General features: G+C 42.7%; 1 protein-coding gene and 1 non-coding gene across 2 annotated transcripts in view; both read right to left on the bottom strand.

Moving 5' to 3' along the window:
- Positions 1 to 21,902, bottom strand: part of PRKN (parkin RBR E3 ubiquitin protein ligase) — a 1,208,049-nt gene that overhangs the window by 141,610 nt on the left and 1,044,537 nt on the right. Inside the window, exon 9 of the mRNA XM_023514609.1 lies at positions 16,725 to 16,874. Within this exon, the coding sequence (XP_023370377.1) occupies positions 16,725 to 16,874 (150 nt within the window). The remainder of the gene's footprint in view (positions 1 to 16,724; positions 16,875 to 21,902) is intronic.
- LOC111726199 lies at positions 19,307 to 19,414 on the bottom strand. Its single transcript, XR_002774038.1, has one exon. It is a non-coding gene; the product is annotated as a U6 spliceosomal RNA (small nuclear RNA).

Genomic DNA, 21,902 nt, shown 5'->3' with positions numbered 1-21,902 from the left:
CGGGAACATTAACCCACTCCTCAGAGCGGTGAAACTTACTGAGCGTGTAATAAAAACAACAGAGCAGCCAAAGCACTTTAGGTAAGAAGCATTTTTAAGAACGCTATTCATTTCACAGCACCTTGATGTTCTCACTGGGTTTTAACTGTGTGTGCGTCCCCCAAACTCTTCCTCAGTCTGTTCCTGGACAGCAGAGGAAGAAGAAGGAGAGGTACATTCTGAAGGGGCTGCAGGTCATAGCCCAAAGGAAGGATCACACATTTAGAAAGTTTGTGGAGATTCTTTATCCTGTGACGTTGCATGTTATTTTCCACATCAGGTACTCTGGTGTGAAAATCACCACTTAGGAGAAATTACCCTTTCTTTTCTTTTAATTCCCCCAGATAGGGCAGGAACGAGAGCGGCCCCCTGTCATCAGTGTGGAGACTATAAGTCTTACTTCTTTTAAGAGAAAAGACTCTTGCCCTGCTCTTGTTCAGAGAATAAACCAGTTCTTGGAGAGCGTTAACAATTACCCATCTAGTGATAACTCTCCACTTTTTACCTGGATCTTAACACATCAAATTCCAATTTCAGATTTTCAACTACCTGCAAGACATTTATGCCTCCAACTAGCACACAGCAGTCACCACTGTCTGTTATACTATTTATTTTACACGCCTAGCCTTAGAAATAATCCTGCAAAGGCCCCATCCCCACAATGTGGGGAGAAACCAACCATTTGAGATAAAAGTATCTCATGACCCTGGGAGGCCCCAAAGGAAGGAACCCGGGTGGAATTAAACAGAGGTCCAAAAGGAGAGGATTTTGCATTTTTTTTTTAAATTTGGGGAAGGGTGTGTGTGTGTGGAGGTGCCTGATGAGGGTTGGAGCTGTGGGCGTGTGCCTCTCCCATGGACTGGAGTCCATGTCGAGGCTGCCCTTGAAGTTCCTCACCTGTTGTACCCTCCCTGGAGAAGAAGAGGCCTGAGACCAAGAGGCAGCTCACACCGTCTATGCTCTGGCGAGGTGCTGGGGCCTGACTGGTTCACTCTGGCCACACTGCTCCCAGCCTGAGATGGCCCTGGAGAGGAGGAGGCAGGGAGCTGCCAGTCTGATGTGCTTGGGAGCAGGAGCTGGTAGCCTCAGGGGACTGTAGGAGTCACCCAGGGCACTGACCCCAGGCCAAAGAGTTCTTGTTTGCAGAGAGAGCTAAATTCAGGCACCAGGTGGGCAACACTGCTCTTAGTCCCCCTGCGGAGCAGGAAGGAAACTTTGCAAAGGGCAGAGGAGGCTCAGGACTGTGGGGGAAAAATCTTGGAAGTAGAAGTCCAAGATGAAGGACAGCTTTTGTTGTAGAATTTGGCCAAGGCCAGGAAATGGGGAGAATTTGTTTGGACATAAAAAGTAGGGCACTTATTGCAATCTGTCTGCTTCATCTGACCCTGGGAGTGGGAGAGAAAGGGCAGCAGTGGGTCCCGTCCCAGCAGGGGCTGTGCAAGTGGGGAGGGGGCCTGGGGAACAGAAGGGGAAAGGAGACGGCACCATCCCTTACCTGCTCCCTGGGTAAGGTGGCTGCCAGGAATCAGAGGGAGCTCAGCCTCTCATGCTCCCTGCCTGCACCAAGCTACCTCTCCCCTCTAGAGATTCACCATGCCCTGAAGAAAATCCTGCCATTCCTATCAGCGAGGGAATTTGTAAGCCTGAGAATCAGATCTGTGGCCAGATAGCCTGGGTCGAGGGAAACGATGACAGGAAGGATCATACTGCAAAAGAACAGCTCTGAGAAAGGTTTTGGACCTTTGATAAGAGGTCTTCCATTTGGGGATAAGTAGAACAAGTCTTTGCAAATAATCAATAATAAAGGACCACAAGGAAATTAAATAGATGCCAAGCATTTTTATAATAATAAAGAAGGGACTTCTGATATAAAATTTGAAAAGCTTTACCTTTATACCCTTCCTTGAAACAACAGAAACAGAAAGGTTCCAATTTAAAATTTTCACTGCGATTAGCTCTGATAAAAAAATATAAGTATAAAATGTTTCTGCTTGCAGGAAAATTCGGCCTTGAGACTCTGGGATTCAAGCAAACATCTAGGGAATTAATTGGGTTAACATTAGAATTCACAAGTTTCAGGATTCACTTCAGTGAAAAAGTAACTTTTTCATTGGTAAAGTGGTAAAAGATTTATTTCTGGATCTAGTTTGTGAAACAGGTGTGCGTGTGTGTGATGTGTGGTATGTGTGGTGTGTGATGTGTGTGTATGTGGTGCCTGTCCAGGTACACAACCAGCTCCCCGCTTAGGGGAAGCTGGACACCTTAGCTGTGTCAGTTCTGGGATGGGCGTGAGTTGCCAAACACTGACATTAATGGGATAGAGACACTTAAAACACTCGAGGTTGTCGTCAATGAGTCTGAGGTTTTCACTTGCCTTTGCATTTTTGAAATAAACTAGTTTAGGCTAAAACACCCTTGCTGAATAGGATTCAAGGGGATTAGAGGAGGGAGGTGCCTGCATAGGGGCGCCTGACATCTTGTCAGAAGTCTCTATAAAGTCTTCACTTTATAAAGCTTACAAAGTGAGCTGAGCTATCTGAGTGCAGCAGGGTGGCTGTCATCGTACACCCCTCACCACCTGCCACTGGTTCTCAAGTTTTGTTCAAAAGACTTTGACAAATACCATCTGGAAATCATTTCACTGGGGGGTGGATTTTAATATGAAGCCCTATACAATTATGTGTGCGTTGGATACCATGGTAGATACTGAGGAAATAAAAAGGAATAGTTAACATTTAGGACTTTAAATATTAAATATATATTTTACATTAACAATAAAAGGCACTAAATCATGTATCATAGTAAAGAGAGGAGAGAAGACATCACCGGTACCTCTCATCCTCCCTCATCCTCATCCTCATCCTCACACGTCCTCTGTTGACCATTTCATCCCTGTGCACCTCCCATCCTCATCCTCACATGTCCTCTGTTGAGCATTTCATCCCCGTGCACCTCCCACCCTCCCTCATCCTCATCCTCATCCTCACACGTCCTCTGTTGAGCATTTCACAGGAAGTAGTTGTGGTACTTGTGAATTCATTTTCAAAATATTCCTTGAAAGAAAAGAATGATCCAACTCTTTCACTTCCCTGAGGTATTAAATGAAAACAATATTGCAAAACAAAATTCTTAAAATAATTGTTAAAAAACTAGTATGAGGAAAAAGTGATAGGGATTTCTGTTTTGTAGCGTGGTTAGGAGGGTTATGGATTAACATAAGATAATATTGGTCAAAATGGCCCCATGATGGCAGCAGATGTCACTCTGACCCACCTTCCTCCACACTCTCCTGGAAGCCCCGCCTGGTCCTTGCCATCAGTGGATAAAGCCCGGACCCTCAGCATGCAGGACCTCCCATCTGTCCCTGAGCCCTGCGCTCCCACTGCCTGCTCATTAGTTACTCCCTGCTTTTGGTTTCTGTACCCCCCACTCTGGCTCCTGTCTCCAACTTAACTCTGGTACAGAATCTTATGCTGGAAATATTTCAAGTCTCCATTTCTAGGTAAAGTTTCTCCATCCTTCAATGCCCTTAAGGAAGCTCCCCGCTCTCGATCATCAAAACATTTCTTTCTCCTGTTATACGACTTATCATACAACTATGTGTGTGCTGGGTCCCCTGCCAAGGACACAAAAATCACCAGAATGCAGCCCCTGCTCACCCCCGGCACCCCCACAGATGATGGTGTGGGTAAGAGGTGTGTACATGAGCAATGTCACGAGTATGAAAATGACAGGGGACAGGGTAAGAAGGCCCTTCCCCATCCTGGGCTTCTGTGGGCGCCACTTGGCATTACGTGTAGACAGTGGCTTCGGTGGCTGTGCCCTGTCTTCCCACTAGGCTATTTCTCGGGTGGGTGGCTGTGTTGTTACCGTTGTGTGATCTTAGTGTCCAGTGCAGTGCCACACACGGACCCGTGAGTCAATTAAAGTGTGTAGAATAATCCCCCCCAACACATATTACTGATCTATTTTAAGTATAAGAAAAGATGTGGTGAATTTTTCTTTCTCGTGAATGTTTCTTATCAGAATCACTTAATTGCTGAAAACAGCATGGTTTCTAGGGATTGTGGTGAAGAATGAAAGCTAAAACTCCTAAGACTTCTGTTAGAAATCAAGTCATGCTCCAAGTAAACATCCTATTCAGTTTGCAGCTCTCACAGCGTTACTCTTGCTGTGTGTATTTCTACGTGGGGTTAGCAGTGCAGTTTTATATAAAATGAGGACAAAAAGATCGGGGGCTGTGCACGTCATTCCAACCAGAGAATTTTCTAGAATTGTATCTCTGCTCCCCGTTTCTCATAATACCGAATGCTAACTCTACCAGCACAACTTCGACCTTTCCATGTAAGGAGTGAATATAATTCTATGGGTATTACTGAAAGTTGGAAGTCAAATTTTTTATGCCTGGGAATACAGAAAGTGAAAAGCATATTTGTTTAAAAAGACATCACCCAACAAATACTCAGTCTTGTTGGAAATAATAAAGAAGGAGCATCCTTCTCAGAAGATTTATTTTCCCTGCATGAAAATATAAATATGTGAGACTAGATGGGAGTGGATGGCAATGAGTGAGGATAAAAGGAGAGAAAGGAGACGTAAGGTGAGGGAGAAAACGGACATCATCTCCCACCACTCATTTGCTCTTTCCTTCTTAGGAGCAGTTCAGCCGCGCGCAGAACAACCAGAGTAGATACCCCACTGCCTCCGGGGCTCTGATAGAACATGAGTGCGGTGTTGTGAGCCACTTCTGGGTCTGACCCTAAAGAAAATAGCAGTGTCCTTTCTCTTTCCTCTTTGTTCCTGGTTGAAGTGTGGACACAGAGCTGAGCCACCTTGTACCATGCGGATGAGAACAACTAAAGGCTCGATGAGCGGAGCATCCCGGGTCCAGACTGTTATGAGAGAGACAGAGAAATAAACTTCCACCTACTCGAGTCACTCCTGTTTGGGGCCTGGGCCTCACACCATGGAACTACTGTCTAGATAATTAAATGGTGTATGTGACAGTCCATTCAGTCAGAGAAAAACGGAAAGAAGTTTTTGTTATTGCTGGTTACTGTTACCATGGACACAAAACTATTATGGGTGCCAACCTGAAGGTGATACTGTGTACTCCTCAAAACTTCGTATCAACTTTGTCTTCATTGTTGTTAACTGCCCTAAGCCCTTAGTGAATACATTACTTTCGACAAGGTTAAGAAAAATAAATGTCCATGTACCTGGTTAAGAGATTCCGACTAGAAAATCAGAAAGTCTCAATTCAGTGGCTTAAACAGAAAGGAAATACAGTAGAACCTCTACAGGTGACCACCTCCTACATTCACCACCTCCTTAAATTGACCCAATTTTCACAGACCGGACATGTATCACATGTACATATCAGCACTGTGGGCCCAGTTCCTTATGTTGGCCACCTTCATAGATGGACCAGTTTGTTACAGTCCCTTGGGTGGTCAACTTATAGAGGTTCCATGGTATATTATCTTCTGTAACAGGGTAGCTGAGCAACAGAGTACCTTTAGGGCTGATTAACTCAGCACAGGAATCAAGTTCCTAAAGACCTATAGCTTCCCAAACCTGACTGTTAGCAAGGGTCAGAGATTAGCATGAGCTAATCTTACTCGGGACTCGCTGCTAACCTGGGAGGGAGGTCACCTCCTAAAGAAGTACACACTTGGAAAAAAACAGTGTTCTGCTAGCAAGAGATTGGGGAGATGGGGGACAGGAGGGGAATCAACACTGCTGATTCCAGCCCACCTGCCTGTGCACAGATTCTACCAGTGACCTGCTGGAAGCTCACCCCTGCCGGGCTGGTGGCCAGGCACTGAAGGCCGTGCTCTGTCACGTGCCCAAGCACTCCTGTCTGCAAGGGAAGGTGAACAGTCTTCAGAGTGGGTTTCATACTGCTTATTCCTTAATTTTCTGGGATAATTTGTATACCTGCCAATTTCTGATCACATATCAATGTTATTTAAAGTGATACTCTGAATCCTGAAACTTACCCAGTAAAACATTTTATTTGAATCATGTTTACTAGGGAAGTTTGGTTCTTTTCTGAGGTCTCACAAAAACAATATTTGTTTTCTTTAGAACAAAAAACTGAAAATATACACAGAAAGATAGCCTCTAACTAAGGTGATCAGATTTTAACATTGGTAAAGCAGGACACCATTGACGGGGGGGGGGGGTTTCTTAATTAAAAGTTTGGTCTATATGGAGCAACAAAAATTTTCATAGAATACAAAAATAGTATTGTAATATATTCTTAAAAATTTCAACATAAGTATAATTTACAAATATAATACATTAAAAAATTATGTATAGTATTATTTTATTCTTTGGCATATTTCTCATTTGAGTGAATTTTTTTTAGTAGATTACTGTTGTTGTTTAAAAGGTCATGAAATTTTTCATGAGAATTTGTTAAATTATATTTCACATATAAAATGGCTTTCAAAGTCTCAATACTTGTGATTTTTCTGATGTCCCCATTTTATTTACCATAGAAAAAATGCATTCAGTCACAGGATTAGTTTCTGGTAAGGACAGTGCGTATCCCACAGTTTTTAGTGCATTATTGTATGGAACATAGTTTGTTTCAAAATGATGAAATATTTCTAACCATTTGTTCTCTATTGTGATTTTTGCCCAAGAGTTAACCTTTTCCTTATCAATTTATTTTTTTAATAATGATACCTCGTAAGTCGTAAGTGTCACTTTCAAGGCCGGCACTAGAATTTTTGCTGCCACTATAAAATATAAATAATATGAGTACTGTCTGCTAAATTCATGAAATAAATAAATAAATGACTTACCTAAATTATCTGCATAGCTGATTTGTTGACATCACTTGTTTAACTAGCACTAGCACACAGTATGATGTGTATCGTCTGAGAGACAGTTACAAAATGTTTTCGTGGTTGCCAATGCCAAAAAATGCCATTGTTCATTAAGTCCAAACAATGGTGGTCGAATTCTAACAACTGATCAACAATGTGAACTTTGATAAGCAGTTCTCGATAATCAGTTCTCAACAATTATTTGTTATTATTAAAGTTTAACTTTATAAAATTAACAAAAATAATATAAAACTCATATCCTGGTGAAATAGCCATATGGCAGCTGAAAACCGTCTATTCCCTTCCCATTCTCCCACCGTTCCCTAGCTTGTCCTGCATTCTTTCCAAAAATCGGGACTTTTTAAAAACGCTATGGGACACGGGACAAATTGTTAAAAATCAGAACTGTCCTGCCAAAAGCGGGATGTCTGGTCACCTTACAGTCTAAACACTGATTTTGAGACCTTTTAAAAATCTCTCTTACATTCACGATGGGAAGCAGTTCCCATCCAGGCCATTATCGGAAGTTGCGGGTCAATAGATTTAGTCTAACAAAGATTTTATCTCTTTAATCCTATCTTTCCACTTCAACTTTTCTTATTGACTAAGCAGTGTCTGTAGTTCACAATGACACAATACTGTGTATAAGGAAGCCCCGTGTGTCTTCACATACAGACACTTTGATTTAGATTTCTTTCCTTCCAAAGAGCAGCTGTCTTCTACATATAGCTTTGCTATCTACTTCCTCTTTACAGATAAAACTATTTCTGTGAATGGTCTAAACAAGGCTAATTAATAACTGGGGAGGAGGGGTTCTCTTCTAGGAGACATCCATGCCAGGCTTCACATTCTTAAAAAATACAGCAAGCAAAATTCCGTCTTATTTCTGCAGCAAACTCACTTATAAGCTGATGGGCTCAGTATCTCTTAGTATTTCTCCAAATAAATCAGGCAGTGTCAAATGCAGGCTTGCATGTATAAAGAACACTTCAAGTTCTTACAGAAACGCAATATCAAACCTTGTACAGTAGCTGGTAATTTGCATGAGAGTTCTTTAGGGATGGGTGATTTCTGCCAGTGGGGTGGGTCCGGATGGTAGGGAGGACATCCCGGTAGTGGCTAGTGCAGGCTTCCCTGAATTACAGACCTGTTACTTTCCCCTACCTTGAGATGAACTGGGAAAAAAAAAATCCCTTGGCGTCAAATTCTCAGACTGTTACTGAACTCTGGTCAATAACCCACATGGCTTTGTGGAGAAGAATGTATGTCAGGAATAATATTATTTCTCTCTAAAGGAGAGTAAGGGGACGGGGGCAGAAACAGGCATTCTGGGTCTGCTCCATAGAAAGGAGGAAGAGAACTGCTTTCTCCCGGGAAGTGGAGTCACCGGCCCACGTGACAGAACTTCCTTGAGGGGCTCCGTGGGAGCTCTCTCCCTCTGGAAGGATTCCTTCTGATTTTTATACTTCTTCTGACCCTAATTCAAGAATGGGCTCATTTTTTTTCTTCTCCTTAAATAAAATGGACATTAAAAAACCCTGCTTCCTGCTCTCTATCCACAACACAAACCTGTAAATGGCCAGGTGAGACAGGCCCGAGGTGGCTCAGGCTGCCCTCCAGGGGCACCTCTGAGGGGCTTCCAACCCTTAGGGGAGGCGGGACTCAAAATCACCTGTGCCAGGTCAGATTCGCCTGAGGGGTCCTTCCCATGAAATTTCCATTCTTGGGCCACCAAAACAGTGAGGAGAGAAGGAGGAAACAAGGCTGAACTTCTTGGGATGGGGGACACATCCTCTCTGGATCTGTTGGAGACCTTTGCAGAGTCCTGCCGATGGCAGCGTCTGGTCTTTGCCAGGGAAAAGCCCTGTTTCCTCCCAGGAGCTTGTGGAGAACTGAGCTAATAATTTACAGATTTAGACTTTCCCCATGGAATGTTCCACAAGCATGAGAATTGCAAGTTCCTATAACACTGGGCTTATTCTGTTTGAGCCACCACAATCTCTGTCTACATTTCTCTGGAAGTAGCATCCCAGCAGTTACTGAGGCCTGGCTCGGTGTTTGTGTTGCATCTGAGTGAAAAGATGTGCTGTTTCTTGTCATTCCGCTGGTCTACTGTGCCACGTTCCCAGCACTGTGCTAGACATCGTCACCCTTGCCCTTAAGGAGTACTAGGTAAACAAAAATCAACAGTAAAATACCCTGCAAGAGTAAGATTCTAGAATAGATACATGTACAAATTACGTTAGGCTATGTTTGGCCATAATTCAGGACCTACTTAAACTATTTCAAAACTACACAAAGAACGAAAGTCTCCCACTGGCATTGGCTGCTCAATGCATTTGGTGACATGTTTCATAAAACTTATTCTGAGAATACAAATTAAATTTCCCAATAGACTTCATTCCCACTTTAAAAAATATGTTGAAATTGAAGTCAGCATGACAGACAGTGTGCTCTGTGCAAATTATAAGCTGGGAGAACACGCAGCTGGGCCACCTGCAGCCCTGGCTCCTCCTGGGAACTGTGGCCGGGCCTTACAGAGGTGGTTTTCATGCCCTTGATCTCTGCCAGCGAAAGTATGTGCACTTCCCCCTAGTCTGCCCCCGAAGAATCATTGTATTTGAAATGGTATATAGTTCTAATTTAATTACTGGTCACACTGATTTCATTTTTAACAAGTGACATTGCTAAGTCACTTGATACGAGGAAGTTTAATTAAGGGGAAAAAGTAGCATACAAATTCAGTGCTTCATGTTATAAGAAAGGAAGAATAATTTGTCTACACATTTAGAGAACCTGGACATAACAGAAAGTTAGAAACCGAAAAGTGAAAGCTTCCTTCCTCATGCCCTCACTTTCTCTACCCTAAGGCAACCACTATTAATAGGGTTTCACGTTATTCAAAGAGTTGGATCTCACAATTTTGAAGAAATTATGCACCTACTGTTCTTTGAACAAAAACTAGCCAAAGACAAGTAGAATGGTCAGTGGTCCATGTTGCATTAAAAAAGTATATTCAGTTGACCAGGAGCACCTTGGGCGTGAACTGGGCCCCCTCCTATGTGGCTTTTCTTCTGACCCCATCATTCCCAAGACTGCGAGGCCAGACCCTCGTCCTCCTCCTCCTCTTCAGCCTGCTCATGTGAAGACAATAAGGTGGAGGCCTTTATGACGACCCACTTCACTTAATGACTAGTAAATATGCTTTCCTTATGATTTTCTTCTCTCCACTTACTTTATTGCAGGAGTACAGTAGATCACACATGTAGCAGGCACAACATGTGGTAATTAACTGTTTACAGTAACAGTAAAGCTTCCAGTGAACAGCAGGTTATTATTAGTTAGGTTTGGGGGAGTCGAACGTGATAGGTGGCTTTTCAGCTGTGCCAGACCTTGGCATTGCAGCTCCCACATCATGCATCAGGGAGCGACTTGCACCTTCAACCACAGAACACTTTCCAGGAACATTTGCCAACTGATAAACGCCCTCCAGAGGAACAGTATGCAGAACTTGTTTGTACATTTGCAAACAGTTTCTTTAATTAAAATAAATACTCTCCAAAGCATTCTATCTTTGCACTTCAAGCTGTCTCCTAGGCAGAAAGTCTAGCGAGACTTATTTCCAATCTGTAAATGAGCCAATCTTAGGGTTTAAATTAGATTTTTGGACATATGTCAAATAAACATGGAATGCATATTTTTGACATTTCATAACATTAACTTTCTTTTGCAAAGGATTTTTGATAAAGAACATCTTGAATATCAAAAAGTAATACTCCAAAAGGTAGGCCCCTCTTGTCTACACACCAGAGTCAAGCGAGGTATGGGGACAGCTGGGAGGCCAGCCGCCTGGACCCCAGTCAGTTGTCACGAGAAATACCTGCCCTTTATGGTGTCCCCTTGACAAAAAATCATGATGTAAACCACACACACTTGGAATCTAGATTTTAATCTCTAGTATTTAAAAAGCAAAGTGTTTACAAAATACTTCAGCCTAATTAAATGAATTACATACCTTTATAAAAGTTAAAATCAACCTAAAGAATAGGAAAAGTAACATTCTCTTTTCCCCTTTTATAAAGTTAAATGTTGATCATCAGCTTGTTTTCTATTTGTAAGCTCCATATTTAGGGGGGAAAGGCTCTCTGGATCTATTTGTTAATTCATGTTTTTAATTCAATAATTAGACCTTTCAGTAAAAAGCTAGGTGTCTTCACAGCTTGTCTTCATCAACTCCTTTTTTACAAAAGCCAAACATGAGGCTTAGGTTCTCATTTCCTTAATATCTTCAACACTACATTAATGCTACTATCACAAGTAGTTCAAAGATCACCATTTTCAACAAAAATGTACACGTTTCTTTGCACAAAGTAGGTTTTAGCCCATATTTGCTCAGGTCCAGATGCAAGTTTGAAAGAGGCTTTGTAAATTTAGTCTACAATTTTTCAAGCTCTGTGTAAGGAAAACAATGCAAGAAGATGAACTTGGCTAAGAGATCTTGGGAGGGGCCCCACGGGCAAGGAGCCCATGGGTGGGGCCCCATTAGCTCTCACAAATCTGCTGGGGAACAGCGGGATGTGCTAGCCTCAAAAGAGGGAGTGACTCTTAGATGCCTTAAGAAATTCCATCTCATTTAACTTTTCTTTTTTTTTTTTTGAGAGTCTCACTTCGTTGCCCTCTGTAGAGTGCCATGATGGCATAGTTCACAGCAACCTCAAACTCTTAGGCTCAACTTATTCTCTTGCTTCAGCCTCCCAAGTAGCTGGGACTACAGGCACCCGCCACAACGCCTGGCTATTTTCAGAGACAGGGTCTCACTCTGGTGTAGGCTGGTCTCCAACCTGTGAGCTCAGGCAGTCCACCTGCCTTGGTCTCCCAGAGTGTTGGGATTACAGGTGTGGCCATATTACACCCAGAGCAGTAATATGATTTTGAAAGATCTCCTGCTTTCATTTACACATGTATTTTTTTTTTTTTTTTTGCAGTTGTTAAATTTTGCTTTTGGATCTCTAATTAAAACAGAAAACTCTTCATTCATCCTCAAGCGTTACTTTAAGAAACAATCTCCTTGGCTCGGCACCTGTGGCTCAAATGGCTAAGGCGCCAGTCACGTACATCTGAGCTGGTGGGTTAGAATCCAGCCCGGGGCTGCCAAACAACAATAATGGCTGCAACCAAAAAATAGCTGGGTATTGTGTGTGCCTGTATTTCTAGCTACTTGGGAGGTGGAGGCAGGAGAATCTCTTGCCTAGGAGTTGGAGGTTGCTGTGAGCTGTGATGTCACAGCACTCTACCCAGGGAAACAGCTTGAGGCTCTGTCTCAAAAAAAAAAAAAAGAAGAAACAAAAAACAATCTCTTAGACTTGTAATATTTCAAGAAAGTATCAAATATGATAAAGATGTTTTATTTCTAGATGACTTACAGGCTGATTGTCATTGCTTTCTGCATTCCCAGCTCAGTGAATATAATGTAGTCCATATTTTGTTGCTATTTTCCAGCATTAAACATGTCAACTTTTTGCATCAGAGCCATAAAAGTTTGTGAAATAGTTCTGATGAGTAGCAATAAGGCTGGAAGAAAGAATACTGCATAGCATGAATTCCTCAGGAAATCAATTAATATTTTTATGAGCAGTAGTAAAAATGTGATGCAGGGTTAGCGGAGTCAGTTCAGATTGGTATTGGATCCCAGATATATTCTTTGTTGAGTTCTATCAGTGTGAAAATATTCTGTGCTGAGTCAAAACTAAAACCTTAGTGCTCCCAAGAGTAAGACACTTTATGAGTATTTCAGAATGTGAAAACTCTGTACTTGGCCACATGTGCAGCCCTCGATAGGGAACATAAACTTGGTAACGTCTGGGGTTCTCTCCGGTTCCTCATCAACTTTTTGTGGATCTCCAAACAGTATAATTTTGACGTTCTGAACTGTGTATTGTGTGCGTGCTGTCAAAATACTGGGTGTTGGATAAGTATGTGCAGGTGCCTACATATTTTTTGAAGAGGTCTTTATTGGGGCAAGGTACACAACTGTCATACTGGGGTAAATGATGATTAATATTGGAAAATAAAAATGTTAGTTTGTTCATATTAGTTCTACATTGTTAAGGTTCACCCATTCACTCTATTCTATTGAACTCCAAGCACGTGATTTATTGAGGAGAAGAATGCAAAGACTTAGGACAGGAATAGAAAGATACGAAGTCAGTGAAATATTCCAACTTGATGCTTTTAAATAATTCTTTGTAATGGTAATAACTGCCTCTATCCATCACAAGTCTACAGGCCTTTCCTAGATGGACCGACATTATCTTTTACCTGGAAGCCCTCGTCTTCATATGAGCTCCTCCACTAACAGCTAAGCTAGAGGCACAGTGCAGCACTGCCGAGGGAATGTGGTTTTCCAGTGGATATTCCTATATGTTTGAACAAGAGAGTTATAAATACTACCTGTGGCACCTAATTTTAACTCAGTCAAGTCAGAGCAGTCTGTTTCCTGAGATGGGAGCTGTATCTAAGAGCACCCACAGATGCCCGGAGGGCCAGGCAGGTGCCCAGTGGTGGCGGAATCACGGGCAGATGAGAACCATCACAGCCTGCAGCTCCACACACAGGAGTCCGGCTCTGCAAGTGTGTGACAATGGGCATCTCACAAAGTATCCTAAGATTTAGTTTTTAAATCCCATGAATGATGGTTAATTTGGCTTTCAACCTTTTTATATAGGAGATCATATGTAGCAGACATTTCTTGCCTATCCATATAATAAGAGTTGTATTTTTTGTATCTTTGCCTAGTTGAGAAAAAATTAAGCACAGGGGGATTCACAGGTATCTTACAATAAACCTGTCAAACACACCCTGAGCACCGTGTAGTGTGTAGGGGGGCAAATTCCACATCTAGACTCTTCAGTTCTTCAGTGTCTTTGCTACCTACGAGTTCTCTGTGAACACTCACAGGACAAGTGCTCAGCACTCCGACTTTGCTCACGGCTGTCCACAGTGTTAGAGCAAAGAGTGAGAAGAGATTCATCGTATTCTGTGCATTGGGCCAAGTTCTGCCTCGGAAGCAACACAATCTAACCACGATTTCTTTCACGCTATCGATTACCACCTTCAAGTCCAGAGAAGACTGGCAGCTTACGAAGATACAAAACACAGCAAAATAGCACAAGTGAGGAGAAAGGGAAGAGAAAGAAGGAAAAACCTAAAGCCTCAAATGAGCTTCCAAGGATATTGTTAATTGACCAGCTGATAGGGGTTTCCTCTGAAGGCTGACTGCTAGAAAATCTTGAGCTACATTTCTATGCTTCTAATTTCAACGAGTACTCACAATGACCTTACCCAGGGTTACTGTCATATACTTTATGGTGGAGATGAATAAACTGAGAAAAACTAAGGCCACATTACTAGTTTGTGGAGTCAGGATTTGAACTCAAGTCATCCAATCTAACCTGCTTTAAGTCATTACCGAATTCCTTTAGCACTGAAGTTAACATCCTTTTGTGAAAGCTTGGGATTTTTAACTAAAAGGGCAATGCTGTGGGCTATTTATCACTGCTTAGAAGCCAAAGCAGCAGGAATTGAAGTGAGCTTGCAAGAGAGTGGCAGCCTGGATTGGAAGATGATAGGGAGGGAACGGAAAGCAGAGATAAACGTGTCCCTTAGAAAATCATCTCTCTCAGCGATTCTTTTTCCAGTTTCTTCACATTGCAAACTGTGGTGTTTTAAGTAAATCTGTCTCTAAATTCTTTGATACTCTTTCCTTTAGATGAAACCAAGTTCCCTCCCTGTGCAGGGTGAGCTGGATCTAGGACCTCATTTGCAGAACAAAGTGGGGGACAGCGGGCAGCTCTGGGGCAGCCCTGCAAGGCTTGGCTCTCTCTTCAGGGGCACTTGCTCTGGGGGAAGTTAGCAACCATCGTAGGGACAAATGGCCCAAGCAGAGGCCACGTGGTGAAGAACAAGATTCAGTGGAGAACTGAGGTCCTTTTTGCCAACAGTGATGTGAAGGAGCCATTTTGGAAGTGAATCTCTCAGCCCCAGTTAAGCTTTCATTAACTGTCACCCAGGCCAACAGCAACCTCATAAGGGTCCTGAGCCAGAACTACCCAGCCACACCTCTGACACATCATTTCTGACCCTTGGAAACTCAGTGAGATCATACTTATTGTGTTAAACTGTTAAAATTTGGGGTTATTTATAATACACAAACCAATAAACACACCTCCAAAAGCAACAAAACAGGACAAATCAAAACAAAATAAAAACTCATTACCTAGAATTGCCGAAGGACAAAGACACATCCCGGACACAGCTGCTCTCCTATAGGCAAAGTTCTCCCCACACTCTCTTAACCCAAAGACGTCAAAGCATTTCAATTCACTTCTAAAGGAATGTCCCATGATTTGGAGTTTAAATATGTATGTTCTTTACTTACAATTTACTTATGTAAAAAAAGGGAGGGTAAAAGTCTTTAAAACCTAAAGTTGCACGAAACCTCCTGAAAGCAAAGTGAACAACTGAATGAAAATATTGGCTGAAGGCATTCTCTACCTCTCAACAAAAGGTAAAATCCTAAAATCCAGCTTTAGAGTAGGGAACAACCATAGACAATTAGGAGGCAGAAGCGCACAATTCAGACATGAAACTTAAAAACTCATTTTGAAAGAAGACATTTGCTAGCACTGTTTCCGGAACTGGCAGCCTGCTCAGGCTACGTACAATCAGCACAGATATACAGCACACGGGGCCGAGTAAGGCAGAGAAGCACGGTTTGAGCTCCGTAATATCTAAGGATAGCAGACGCTCCTTGAGCTTTCATTCTAACATGGTTACGATGATCAAGCCAGAGGTGCTTCTGTCCATTCAGATGTGACACTATCTCATAATTTTCCAGGGTCCACGTTCCCTGCTCCTTTGCCCTCCTCAGGGTTTTGCGAGCCCCAGCACAGGAGAGATAGGAAGCCTGCCTGACAACAGATGACAACGTCTGCGCAGGTGACTCACAGTGCCAGGCCTGGGCAATCCGCCTCTGCTATCAGCACCCCTTCTCCCACAAAGCTCCTTGTGAAATTGCAATTTTAAAAGAAATGTTTCCCATCAAAATTCAACGGCCTTTTATAAGCACATACACTTTCTCTCTTTTCCAGCCTGCGTGAAATTTAACATCAGGATTATTATCCGTTTGTCATTTGAACCTATAGTTCAGGAAGCCTTTTGTGTTTGAGTTATGCTTCCTTCCCCCTTACCGTCAGCTTGCAGCCATAGATTCATTCAAGAGGCCGTCTAGCTCACACGGTTTGACCTCTCAGAACCAACACCTTCCATGTTTCTCTTTCTGCGTCCCTAAGAGGCACTATGAGTTTTGTTCATCTCTGTGTAAAATGATTTTTATGACATAATAACATTTCAGGTTTTCTATGTTAGTCTTCATTTTATTTCTTGAAATACTTAGGCAAACAATGTCACTAAGACCTCGCTGGTGGAAAATTCTCTCTCGCCTTCACTCCTGTCCACCTGGAGCCTACTCCAAAGAAGGAATAATTGTTTTCTCTGACTTAGCCGAGCACGGGAAGAACGGCTGGAAAGTCTGGCCTACTAGAGTAAATGCCTCATAGGCAACCGAAGCAGAAAATCTTAATATGACTCTTTCCCCAAGAATAAACATTTTTTTTTTAAACTGGAGTCCTATATAAGAATTTGCAATCTGTTTTCTTACAGATCACATTCAAAGAGGTCAAAGTTGAAAGGGAAAATGAAAATGAAATAAAAGTCTACCCCAGCCCACTTTCAGATGCAAACAAAACACCCCAGCGAACACCCCTTCTGGGTGCAGGTAGCACTCACCCCACAGCCCAGGCCGCTGTCCCTCTCACAGGCGACTCTCCTCTGGCCTGGCTCGGGCAGCAGCCCCGCTCCGCAGCCAGGGCGGGGGCACAGCACGCCCCCCATCTGCAGCACACACTCCTCGGCGCCGTACTGCTGGTAGCGGCTGTACTGCAAAGGGTGAGAGCAAGGGGAGCTTTCAGCATGATCACACACAGACCCTGATGCATGGCTTCAGCCGAGGTTAACAGCTGGCGTGTGGGATTGCTGCTTTAGCCAGTGTCAGGGACAACGTGTGTATGTATGTGTGTGTGCGTTACTTTCGTGTGTGTCTGTGTGTATTTGGGTGTATGTGCACATGTGCCTGTGTATGTGTGTGAGCCTGTGTGTGTGTGTGCCTGTGTATGCCTGTGTCTGTGTGTATGCCTGTGTCTGTGTGTGAGCCTGCGTGTGTGTGGCTGTGTGCGTGTGTGTCCGTGTGTGTATGCAGAGAACCACGGAGGAGGCCCCAGTGTGGCTGAAGTGTATGTGGAAAGAATCTTCCAAATTCAAACTGGCAAGATGGATGAGCGTGGTGTTTACTCTTTGCATTTTGTTTCCAGAAAATCGACTTTCCAAAGTCTGCCATTTTATGACACTGCTTCTACTGATTGTATTTGAACAATCTTATTGCATATAAAATTTAAGGAGTATGTTTCTATATTAAATGGTGGACGCATATACTGTCAATCTTAGAAAGCAGTGTATTTTCAAGCCTCTCTCTAGTTGAGACTGTGCGAGGTTTTGTGATCATTGTGAATATGGGTCCAATATTCTGCCTCCTGAAAACTGCTGGTGTCAGTGAGGTGTCAGCTGGACGCAGCAGAGCTCACGCCAGAGCCACCTGGCCTTTCATCACTGTTCTCCGTCCCCGACTTCAGCCCTTTGTGCTGCTGTCTCCCTCCATCTCCTTTAACCATTTCTCCAGCTGCAGCACCAAACCCAGACTCCCCGGGACCATTTCCAGGCTCTTCTTCCTTACAGCCCTGCGTGATTGTCCTCTGTGCCTTATGGGATCATATTATCCTCAAGCTCAGATCAAAGCCAATGGATTTGCTCAGTTACCAGTTAATGTATGCAGCCTGTCCTGAGACCTACTATGTGCCGGCACTACCGTGGGTGTGAGGACACAGCAGGAAGGGAGCATGTGTCTCGGCCCTTGTCACAGCATGTGACAGCAAATATCCGGAGTGTTTCAAATGGCAGCGGGTGAGGAGGAGATTAAACAGAGAAGCCGGGTTCCAGGGAATGTGGGGTTCAATTTTAAAGTGGTGAGTAGAGGATGTCTCACAACAGGTGCATTTAAGAAAACATCTGAAGATGAGCAAAGCAAGCCTCTGCGTGGCGCCCTGGGGGACCAGCATTCCAGACAGGTGTGACAAAGGACCAAGGCCATTATGTGCTTGGCTTGTTCAAGGTCCAGCAGGGAGGCCAGCAGGGAGAGGCAGGGTGAACAAGGGGCAAACAGGGGAAGGCCAGTCAGAGAGCTCAGGGACGTCCCGGAGAGCCACTGTGAGGACTCGGGCTGTTTTTCTCAACCATGCTGGAGCCCTTGCAGACCCTTGAACTGGGACATGACACAACTGATGAATATTTTAAAGACATTGGCTGATATGTTTGGAGTGTAGCCTGGATGGTCAGGATGGAAGCAAAGAAGCAGGTGGGAGCTTATTCCAACACTTCTGAGAGAGATGGTGGAGGCTGGAGGCTGGAGCCAGGAGGTCATGCTGGGGATCAGGGGTTAGAATTCTGGGCACACTGCTAAGGCAGAAACTGCAGCCTCTGTGGCAGAGGGGACGCATGACGTGTCGCAGGAGGGAGGAGAAGTTGGGTATGAGTGTCCCACATTTCCCTGAGAAGACAGAGAAGGGGGGATCTGGGGGGAGACTGTGGAAGGAGAAAGAGGTGTGTGTATGTGTGTGTATGTGCGGGTGTGTGTGTGTGTGTGCAGGGAGTGGAGGGAAGTAATCATTTCTTCCCTGGTCTCGTGTTCACCTTGATAGCCTGTCACCCAGCAAAGTCACCATGTCCAGTAGCCCATGGCATGTGTGGGCTGGCACAGACTTTAGAAGAAAGGTATGAGTAGTCAATACGAAGTTGGAGTAATTAACGCCTGACCTTCCACCCATTTTCTCATTTTTCTGGCTCCAGGAAAGAGAAAGAGAACCTGGTCAAATCTTGCGAATCTGAACATGGCAGGCACACAGAGAGGCCTTCATGAGGAAAGGGTCTGAGGTTGCAGACAGCAGGCAGATGAGATCCTATGAATCTGTGCTACAAGGCTCTCTGGAAAATGCCGTAAGTGGTGCAACTGTCAGGGGATGAACTGAAGGTATATCATGAAATGATGAATGAAGAGCTGTTCACACAGCTGAGAGATTTCATGTCAGCGATTATTGCAGATTTGCGAGAATTCACACATGAATCTCCCGAGAGAACCACCCAGGGTGCCGAGGAGGATCTGGGAGGCTGTGCTGGTGGCCTGGCTTCTCCATGGTTTGTGTTTACTTATCTTTAATGAAAGAGCCAACAGGATGTCTAATTGAAACCACAGAATGATTTTTTAAAATATGTAACGCTTCACCGACTTGCGTGTCATCCTGTGCAGGGGCCACGCTGACCTTCTCTGCGTCATCCCAACTGTAGGAACGTGATGCTGGAACGATGAGCACTCACAGAGTGAGTTTTCACGGTTGTAGATTTTGTCTATTCTGGGGTTTACTTTCTGCAATCTCCCAACTCTGTAGTCCCAGTTTTAATTGGAATTTCTCCTTCCTTCTCCCATTTTCTATTCTGAGCAATTTCTCCTCAGTGAGAGGCTCTGTAGGAATCTCTGTTGGTTAAATGCATTGATTTCATGGAACGTACAGTGCTCCAGGTCCTTCAGACCTCACAACAGGCCTTTTGCACTTACTCTCTGCTTTTGTATCTGTATGCCCTAAGTTTAGAATAAGGTCTTGCCAATGGTCAGTATACTGACAATTTTTCTACAATTCTACATAACTGTAGAATAAATTGCCATATATATATAAATATATACAACAGTATATATTGAATTAAATATATATAAACAGTCTATTTACATATAAATATATATAACAACGAATATATCAATATATTCCATAATTATTCTACATAATTGTAGAATAAATTAATGGAATTTAACTCTAGTAAGTGTAGTTAATTAAAAAATTCTACTAAAATTATCCATGGCAAGAAGAATTAGTCACCTAGTGATTCAGGATGGTTTTACCTATGTACATAAATTTTAAATAAGTTGCTCTTAACTGGCTATTTTCTCATTTTTAAAAATAGGTGCTATTTATTTAATTTAGTTGAGCAATTTAGTTACAACAACAGGTCTTACTGAGGAGAAGTTACTCTATGGACTAGTCCAGTGACACTGGAGAAATTCCTGCTGACGGCATTCACAGGGGTCCCGAATATGGGTGGGATATGTCTAGCTATGCTCCCCTTTCCATTGGTTAGCTAAGGAAATTACAAAATAGTGTCCTTATTGTATTTATTCTACATATGGCAAACTGCAGAGCATTTAAGCATATAATTCCTTTTCTTTAGGAAGACAAGTATTTTAACCTAATGCCTGGCGATTTCTGGTGAGCAAGTTCCAGTGCTCCATGGTCCCGTAGGGTGATGATAGTTACCCATAATGGATTTTATAGTTTCAAATACAGGAGGATGTTACACGCTCCTAAGAGTGAGAAACAATTAAGTGTTCGAGGTGATGGATATACTAATTTGTCCAGACCTGATCACTGCACATTATATACGTCATAATCTCACTATAGACCTCATAAATATGCACAATTATTATGTGTAAATTAAACCATTTAAAAAGTAAAAAAAAAATGTCAACCATAAAGAAAAAAGTACACACAACACCTGAAATATGCCTACTGAAGGCATTACTTTTAAAATTAACATCATAAAATTTATAAGAAAAACACTTGACCTAGAAACAATAACGTGCTAGTATTTGTAGAAAACGTAACAGCCTCAGGAAATAACAGACTTGTAATTTCATATGTCACCAGCAAAGATCCTTACCGAGCTGCCTTCAAGGAATGAATCACATTTCCACAGATTCCTTTTAACCACTTACTGGCACAAAGTCGAGAGTGCAATAGTGGGAGTTGTGACAAGTTGTGCCTGAGTAGAACACAAGATCTCTGTCTATTTCAGCGTAAATGCACACAGTAGTGGGAAGGTAATTGATGAATGGACTCCAGCTGGTGAAAAGGAATAAACCTTCTTCCCTTGATGTTATTTATGTTACTCCCAAGGGATATTTTACTTATCAATATGATAGCATTTCCTACATAGAACTAACCTGGAGGAATGTGATTAATTTGTAACGTGTGCTGGGTTTATATAGAATCCATTCTGAAGTGAGCTCAAAAGCAGTAAATCACCTAAAAATCACTCACGCATTGTCTGTGTTTGAGATGGACAGTGAGCATCTCTGTGTATATAGATACGCTAATATTTACAAGTTAAAAGTTTCAAGCTTTCATTAAATCTAGTTTGTAGATCTCTATATATGCTCTCAGCAAGTGGACAATACACACACAGATAACTGAAATAATTGAGTTGATTGTACAACATTTGAAAACAAATTTGAAAATAAGTTTCAATTTTAACAAAGCCTACTACTCTGCACTTAAGGAAAACAAGAAAAACATTTTATCCTATTTTTCCTCAGACTATAGGAAATCGGATTATAGACATTTTATTAGGACGCCTCACCTAGGTAGAATCTTGACTCACTGCTATGCTTCATACTTTATTTACTGAGTGAGTAAATGATTTAGTCTTTATATGTATAGCTATAGATTCTCTTAAGAACAGGAAATATTCATTTTAAATCATAAAATTCATAGAGGTTTCAATAAAGTCATATTTTAAGAATCTGACAATGAGTTATGGGAGAGTATAATGAAATAGATGTGGGCTTTGTTGTCTGTACGGAGTTAAAAGACTTGGGTTTAGGTATAATATTGCTCTGTAATGAAGCCAAGGTCACAGGCTCAGGCCCCAACACGGACCTGTGATCTTCCTCACTCTTGCCGGCTGCTGACTGCCTGGTGCCCGCATTAGAGGAACGTGAGTGGAGTGGTCACCTGAGGGGTCCACTGTGCA

Source organism: Otolemur garnettii, unplaced genomic scaffold (assembly GCF_000181295.1).
Source record: "Otolemur garnettii isolate 467f Iridium unplaced genomic scaffold, OtoGar3 scaffold00056, whole genome shotgun sequence".
NCBI classification, from domain to species: Eukaryota; Metazoa; Chordata; class Mammalia; order Primates; family Galagidae; genus Otolemur; species Otolemur garnettii.
The sequence above is the reverse complement of the archived record's forward strand: the minus strand, read 5'-3'. Positions and strand labels throughout refer to the sequence as shown.